General features: G+C 39.7%; 1 protein-coding gene across 2 annotated transcripts in view; it reads right to left on the reverse strand.

Moving 5' to 3' along the window:
* The window catches only part of LOC137983813 (fibroblast growth factor receptor 4-like), a 45,541-nt gene extending 36,758 nt beyond the window's left edge, over nt 1-8,783 (reverse strand). For both annotated transcript variants that reach the window (XM_068830992.1, XM_068830991.1), the window contains exon 1: nt 8,654-8,783. In XM_068830992.1, the coding sequence (XP_068687093.1) occupies nt 8,654-8,705 (52 nt within the window). In that variant the 5' untranslated portion in view covers nt 8,706-8,783. The remainder of the gene's footprint in view (nt 1-8,653) is intronic.
* Nucleotides 8,784-9,039: the final 256 nt, after the last annotated feature.

Here is a 9,039-nt window from a genome sequence, read left to right on the forward strand (position 1 = left end):
GCTGCTGCTACAGAATGTGGGTCAGTTATTAAAATTGTTGGCCACAAGATGTGGAATACGGGAAAGGCAAGAAGTAGTTCTCTTAGGAGAAACCTCGAAGCCATCAAGTTTTATATTTGATCTTTCCCTAAGCTACTTAGCAATGATGCGGTGGTTTTGGTATACCGACAACCAAGACGCGGCTCATATCGTGCAAGGAGGCAGCATGAAGCTAGATCTACATAGTATCGTAATCGACATATTTAGTTTTTGCTTCGAGAATTCGGTGGAGGTGGGTGTACACTGGGTCCCTTGTACGGTCAGCCACAGAGATGATGCAATAAGCCGTTTTAATGACTATGACGCTTGGCGGATATTCATCTGCGATGAGATCGGGAATTTGTGGTGATCGAACACAGTTTACTGTTTTGCGAATTTTTACAATACAAAGCTGCTCAAATATTACGCGAGGTTTTGGAATCCCAGTTGTTCAGGCCTGGAGATCTTGTGGGGGAGAACTGTCTGTAAGTACCTCCCGTCGCTATCGTTTGCAGGGTTCTGAGATTTATGAACATCGAAAAGTGCACTGGAACCTTGGTCACTGCCCTGTGGCCTTCCTCCCCGTTTTGGTTATTACTTACTAGTACTTTTGGCGAATTCGCGATGGACCATGTTGTAAGGTATGGTCAAGAAGACTCAACATCTGGCCGTAATCCCAATAGTCTTTTCGGCTCTAGTGGTTTCCTTGGTTATGTGCTGGCTTTAAGCCTCTTGTTCAGTTAATCATTTGAATTCCTTTGCATTAGGCGTCACTGGCTCTAGTATTTCTGTCAATTTTGCCAGTGGCCCCCTTTTTTGCTTACTAAACCTTAGAATATTTATTCTGGATTCCGCCGGAGGTTTAGGGCCTCTAAATACCTGAATTATATCCCGGCGTATTTGGGCAGGGCACTTATAAAACGGGGCATGCTTATAAGCAATTATATGACCTGCAATCGGGTTCTTTTTTGTTTACCAATAGTCACGAGGTTAGGGTTAGGGACACAAGGCCAAGGGGCCCCTGGGCCGTTTCCCTGCAGGGATCTACTAATGTTTGCTCGAAGCTGCTCGGAGTTGCTTCTCCTACAGGGGTCTGCTCAGATTTGTTCGGAGAAAATCTGTTGTTTCCAGTTGCTCCCCCTACAGGGGTCGGCTCAGATTTGCTCGGAGCTGCTCCTAGCAGAAGTGACTCACCGATCCCATTCTATAGTAACGGAACTTTTTACACAGTCAAAAAATCCAAGCTGGAAAATATCGAAAAACCTGGACCATGTGTTGAGAAACTCTTGGGTAGTTAAACTTTTACTTGTTAATTCTTAAATAAATTGTTGAGAACATCATTAATTATCTGTACTTAATTTATGCCTGCAGTCAATCTTTTAAAGTATTTTGCTCGAAAAATGTATACATTTTCGTATTCGCTAAGCACCCTTTATCCTTCCTTTGATACAACAAATCAAAGTGACGGTCTTCGCTTCGTCTACCTGTTATCACTATATTGCTAACCACAGATGTGGATAGATCCGCACGGTCCACCCGTATTGCCCCGCTTCGTATACTACTCCTAAACGTAAGGGTGTCAAATACCAAGAAGGTCGTTATGCCTACTTTTCAGAACTCACAACCATGATGCAACTAGTAGGTAACAACGTGGAATGCAAATACAAATGAAATTATTATATCAGAAGCCAGCACGCATCAACTAGGTGACATTTCGCGTACCAAAAATTATATTTCAATTCAGAAAAATTTATTCAAATGATAATTGAAACTAATTTTATTTGTTCGAGAAGTAATTTCAAAAACTTGTGGTTCGGATTTCATCAGGTTTTCAAACGCTCGAAAACAATAAAACCACTCGGCCTGTGGCCTCGTGGTTCCAAATGCTTTCTCGCTTTTGGAAAGTTGATGAAACCCTCCAGCTCGTTTTTTTTTGAAATACTACTTCACACCTAATACAGCGAGGAATGGATTTCTAATACAAAAACTAGCAGCATTGCTGGATACGAAAAATGAAATACCCTGTGGGTAAAATGGAAACGCATTCCTCGAACCAAATGCCGTGCCGGAACTAGGCGTTTAGAATCCTACATTAAATCCCATTAGAAAGTACTAGTTCCCACTACGTAATACGTGGGCTGTCCATGCAACATGTAAACAGTACTTCCAATTCGTAGACGAGTATCCTACTTATCAACTTATAGTTCGACAGGTTACATTAGCTAATCAAGCTTTCCTTAACTTAAACTACACTACTATGAAAGCCACGAGGTAGTCTCCAGTTTGTCAGACTTGCTAAGACTACTACGAAAACCTTGAGGTGCCCGACAGCCTTTGCGCATCTGACGTATGACGCCATTAAACATGACGCAGAAAATGCAGACGGTCGACGAAAAAATCTGAAAAAAGGTCATCCTTGAAACCACAGAGAGCCCAGGATTATGAACTGCGTTCTCCTTTGTCGAACCAAATATAAAAACCAGAAATAAAGCTCAACTACAAGTTATGCCTAGAATGGATCAGCACTTGCGCACCGGTGTAACGTTGCAAAGATGACTATTAAAGAAAAGCCACAGCAAGCACTGAATTGGCGTTCGTAACATCTAGAAGCTTCAGTTTCTTAAGCTTTAAATTACGAACCAACATCCCCCCCCCCCCCCCCCCCCCACCCTCCCCACACAACCCTCGGTCTGGTGGTATATTGACTGTTGTACAAAACGACACCACCCATTTTATTTCTCAAAGACTACGTTTATAAGCTTCATGGCAGATGAAAATTGGATGCTGCTATGCTAAGGATTTGTACGTTTTAGAATCCCTCCATAACAGATTAGAAGACTCGAGACAGCTAGGTGGATGACGTTTCCCGTTCTTACACACTACCATACAATCCATCATTCGTTATAAATAATGTATTGAGTATCCTTATCTTTGAATAGCCGACTAAAATGAGTTTCTTGGTTTTGAGCGTGTAACCAGCCTATAATCCTCTTGTTCGCATTTGTATTTAAAGGTTAAATAACTTAAATTCGTTTGAACAAAGTGAATTAGAACATAAATGCACTTTTTCACAGATCTTGGACAAACAAAAGTACGTAACGTTTAAAGCTCCCAAACTATGCTCAGGACGTATGTTTTGCATCGGGAATGTAAAATGTGGACAATGTAAACTTTTGGCTTTAATTGGTGTCGTTAATACGCAATTATTGTGATTTGTGAAATATGTGCTGGGAACCTTCAAGTAAATATAGAGATCGTATAATTCCAATAATACCAGGTGGTCACATCAGACACGAGTACATGTACCATACGTAACACTGTACATGTAGGGGTTGACCACTTACTGAAGCGCACCTTTTTGATGATACCATCCTTTTCTTGGTGATCATGTTCCCTCTTAACTGCTTGCTTTAGTGCACAGTGTAGTGTAGGTACAGTTGTAGCGTTAAAGAATTTTGGGGATGCGCCATTATTTAGTTCTGGTGTGGCAAAGTTTCCTTTGATTATCCCCAGTTCATCTATGGGTACATCTCAGTAACTTTAAATCATGCTATGAAATCGTTGAGAATTTTCAGTTGAAACTGAGCTCTCAGAAACATGAATAATGAATATTACATTAAAATCAAGTAGGCTTTTCGTAAGTCACTTCCTTCCCTTGAGGGATGGACGTAAACCAGTAACCTCAGTGAGTGGAAGGATTTTGGTGTAACACGTGTATTCTACGTGAACACAAAACGACCTCGAGCTTAAATGGGTTGTGTTCAGTAAGCGCACAGTTTTGTCGTGAAGGCTCAAAGGGTGTGTCCCTTAATAACTTGCATTGTTTTTTTTTCCTGAAGAAAAGAAAAATTGGCACGAGCAGGCATTTTCAACACACCCCACAGTGCATACAGTCAACAGAAGTTGAATAAATTGATAAGGTAAAAACATTCAGTAAAGTCAGATCATGAAAGTGATACAGCCAGTAGCTTCACACAATGGATTGAGTTTGGCTATGCAAACCTCAGCAAATGGCCCATCTTACTTACAATTAGAGCATGGATGTCACTATTTACCACAATTAAACAGGAGGACTTTTTTTTTCCTGAGGAGGGAGCTAGAGACGTTCATGAGGAAGTGGTTGATGATAATGTAGACTTCAGATTAATTTTCTAAATCTTTCCTGAAGCTTGCCATTACCAAAAATCCTTGTTTCCAGAGATGGTGTGTTTTAGAGCAGAAAATCACAAATCACATCAGTAGAGTTTCTAATTTTAAACTTTTGTCTAGGTCAACTGATTTCAAGATACCCGGTGTTGTTTCGCTGGAGACCTTTTGAATACGACTTTCGAATTAAAAAAAAATCGTTAGAGAGAAATTATGTAGTGTGAGTGGGATGAACATTCAAACGACTGTACAATTAATTGTGTTGGTCATATAATTATTAATGATCTGTTCTTTATGGGAACATGTATAATAGCGCCACGTGCACTATCGAGCTACCCTACGGACCACTGTTTTCTTAAATCCTAGAGATACAACCCACACGTCAACTCATACAGGCAGGAAAAGGGATAACTAAATTGTAATTTACAAAATCAGCTGTACCATGGAATTTTCAGGCATGTATAACTGTAGTCCCCAAGAAATGTGTGAAACTCCACCAGAAAAGCTCCAAGTGAATGTTACAGAAGATCCAACTGTACCTAAAATACTTTTGTTATTGTATGGGGATGTGAACATCATTTCACTGTAAACTTTGCGGAAAAAAAATAATAAAGGCGATGAGTGAGAAATATAATATATTATTATAATATAGCCCTGCGAATGATAGTATATGTACACTCTTTTTTTTTTTGACAAAAACGTCTAATTTTGGAGCTGAGGCTGAACGCTCTTATCTCTCTTCGCATTGTGAGGCTGAAAACGTTCTTAAGATGTTCTCAGAAAGTTACATGGTATAGTCTTTCAATGAATTATTCAATTTTGATAATAATAATAATAATAATAATAATAATAATAATAATAATAATATTAAATTTATACAGCGCAAACTACACAGAATGTTCAAATGCACTTTACAAGATAAACAAGAATGTTTTCAGAGTTGATTTAAACAATTTAAAAATCAATGAATTGGCACTTTTCACATGGAAAGGTTGTTCCACAGATGTGTGGCGGATGCTGAGAAGGAACGATCACCAAGAGTTGAGGAACGTAGAACGATAGAGGTTATTGCAGGAACGGACCAGAATCCAGTGAAGTTTTTTTTAGATGAGGAAGGACTATTATATTTTCTCCGACCTGGTCATCCTTATAAACAATAAACCGTCCTTAAACCCATTGTAAAAAAAAAAAAAAAAAAAAAAAAAAAAAGCAAAGCAAAATCTTCCTCTTTGCAAACGACGTAACTTTTTCGTAGCGATTGTGTGACTTTGTGCTAATTCTGAATGAAATTCGTAGCAATTGGATCAAAATCGGCACAGCTCATTTGTGTTCTATTGTTACACCAAGAAAAAATGAGGGGACAGAGAGGGAGGCTCCCGGTCCAGCCGTTGGGATATGCCATGTCCACGAGAGTTATTTTTAGACAAGCGAAAGTCTTTGTTGTAGCGGAACTCTGTCTTCCGAGACGTCCGCATTCAGGCCAACCTCGGTCTGATGTTTGAAAGAAAAGCAAAGATTCCATATAATGGCGGACGAAGTGGACTTAAGATTTGTCGATGAAAACGACTTTCAGAAACGCGAAAAATGGTTTTTCTGGTCTGATAATTCCAACTGGGAAATAAGCTCCACTATTTCTGTGGTCGCGAATGACTTGCAGGCTGACAGCAGTGAATTAAACGGAGAAAGCAAGTCAGAAACGAATAGCGAGGGCCACAGTCCATGGCACGACGACAACGATGAGAAGACTGTATGCGGACGTCTCGGAAGACAGACTTCCGCTCGTTTAAAAATAACTTTCGTGGATATGGCATATCCCAGCCAACGCCCTGAGCCTCCCTCTCTGTCCCTTCAATTTCTCTTGGTTACACTCATCACGATGACTATATGGCTTTCTTCCATATTGCTGGTTTTCACTCACGTGATCAACAGCCATGTTTTTCAACGAAAACAAAAGGAAGCGTTTGCATAATAATAGAGTTAAATTCCCGGAGGATTTGGTCGGGGCACCAACATGGCCGCCTTTTCTTTGTTTTGGGCACCAACATGGCGGTCGTGACGTCATGTGAAAACCGAGAATAGGGAAAGCGAAAGCCACAAAAAGGAGCATCCTCTGTTTGGCCAATTATTGGGAAACGTGTTGGAGGGGGGAGTTTGTTTTCGTTTGATAAGGATTTTCTTTAGGAGCTGTTTTCCTAGACATTAATTTTGCCTTTAAGATAACAGTATAGAACATTACCTCAAAGACGGTTAGCGTGATTGAAATCAAATTTGACAGCAACTACAATCGGAGATAAATCTATGTTCTACAAAACAGTAATCGCTGCACATATCCACGGCCAGCTCCCGTTCTGGCCTTGTAGCTCAGTCGGTAGAGCAGCGGTGATCTAATCCGAAGGTCGTGGGTTCAAATCCCACCCTGGTCAGAGTTTTTCTCTGTCCTCGTGTGGGCCCAATTCCAATACTAGGGTTGATCCCTGATGGAATAATTGGGTACAAAAACTTCACAGTAGTGTTAGGCCTCATTCGAACTTGGAGTCATTACTACAAAACAGTGTTGGAAAATTTTAAAATTGAATTTGTTTTCTCCGTTAGAGCCTTTTCCGCGAGGTCACAATTCAAGAAAGCATTTTTTTGAAAAATAAAGAAAACATTCCAGTGGCCATTTTTGATATAGGGGTTCGGATATCTGCCCTGTAATTGGAGAGCACTACATTCGTTTCAATAAAAACGCACCTGAAGGAGGTGAGACGAATTTGGGTAACTTAAGACTACGGAACCTGCAGAACCTGCGAAACCTAGAGAAATGACTGTTTTTATTGAAACCCTATGATAAAAACGATACGATTTACATTAGTATTTGTTAAATATCGACTGTACCCCCAATTATCTTGTTCCAGGTGGCATTTATAGCTCTTATCTTCGTATTTGCACCACCGGATTCAAGTTAGCCCATTAACTGGTGAATTGCGTAAGAAGTCACGACAACAATGAACTTGTGATCAATTCCCTGCTTGCGGTGACTTGTTTTTGTTATCGTTGTTGTTGTTGTTGTTGTTACGACGGTATTCCGATGAAAGACTTACCATGCCGCAAACAAGAATGGAAAAAGGAACGTATCGTTGCTTCGGTTACATGTTTTTCCCTCTGTGGAAAAGTTGATATTTTGAAAAATTCATTTTATTTGATTCTTCTCGTTAAGAAATAAATGCATCATACACATTCACGATTCAAGTGTATTTATGTGCAAGGCCCAGGCTAAGATCAAGGAAACCACCCCACTCCCATTCTCCTTGTTACCACAAGAGATCGAACTAATCCTGAAGTCAAACAGAAGACGTAAAAAAAAAAAATAATAATACAGGCATAAAAGGCAAGTGAGGCGATGACCAGCCGAAGCCAATCTCACCAGTAAATTCGAAAATAACCTTAAACAGACCCAGGTAATGACACGAGAAAGATTATGAAAACTGGAAACATACAAGACTGACCTTGCCCACTGCCTTAACAACTGCGAATAGGTACTAAAACATGCGCTAAACTACAGCTCTAAAACCAAAATGACAACTGACAGGCAGCACATACCATCACGTGACCTGCATGTCGCGAAAAAAAAGAAAAAATAAATAAACAATTGAAAATCCTCAAACCAAGCAGGATCATTATTAGAGGTCTTAAAACAAGTTGGTAGATTGTGACTTGTCACGCAATCCACCAGTTAATCGGCTAACTTGAATCAGATGGTGCAAATACGCAGATCTCAGCTAGAAATGGCACTTGGAACGCGGTAATCAGCGGACACAGTCGCTATTTAACAAATGCTAATGTAGATCGCATCGTTTTTATCATGGGGTTTCAATAAAACAGTCATTTCCCTACGTTTCGCAGGTTCCACAGGTCCCCGGTTCCGCAGTCTGTAGTTCTACAAATTAGTCTCACTCCTGTGAAGGTAGACGGTAACCTTAAAGTGATCAAAAGCCGCTTCCAAGGGCGATCTTCGATGCTTGGTCTTTGTTTCCTACCCACTCGATGTATTAAGCCTTGGAATATTAAGACATTACCTATAACAATTGAATTTTTGACATCTTTCACTATTTCTTGTCCGATTGTAGTTGCTGTCAAATTTGATTTCAATCACGTTAACCGTCTTTGAGGTAGTGTTTTATACTATAATCTTAAAGGCAAAATTAATGTCTAGGAAAACATCTCCTAAAGAAAATCCTTATCAAACGAAAACAAACTTCGCCCTCCAACACATTTCCCAATAATTGGCCAATTCTAAATTTAATACGGTGTTTTTAAGCCGATCATTGACGCCATAATAACCTAACTTCAATGAAAAGGAATCGAAATAAAGGAACAAACCATCAAAGTTTTTTATCAAGGGCAAAGCACAGGCGTAAATATTTTGAAGCCCATATATAAGCACTTCCATGCCTGATCATGATTACAAGACGCATATTCAGTTGTAAAACTCGCTTCAATGGCCTACCTGATACTTGAACAACAAAAAGAAGCAAATAGAAAACACACCATCCAGTCATCTTACTTGCAAACTTCTTTCATCAAAGCGAAATGATGCAGACTGACGAGATTTGGTTACGCTCAAAGTGAAAATTTATACTCTGCATTCCTTAACAACTGAAAGATCTACTTTGACTTTTCTAGTGGCGTCACGCAATATAATGAATCGACCTGAAAATTATCCGGAATAGACAACTCGGAAGTAGGTGGACAATTACAAGGACTAAACAGATCGTTTGTGGTTAGTTTTGTTTTACTCGCTTATTGGCAATACCATACCGAAAATGAAAATTAATAGCACCAATTTTAAATTACATGTAAATGCTCAATGGTTTGAATTTGCAGAGATGTGAA

Source organism: Montipora foliosa, chromosome 13, assembly GCF_036669935.1.
Source record: "Montipora foliosa isolate CH-2021 chromosome 13, ASM3666993v2, whole genome shotgun sequence".
Taxonomy (NCBI): Eukaryota; Metazoa; Cnidaria; class Anthozoa; order Scleractinia; family Acroporidae; genus Montipora; species Montipora foliosa.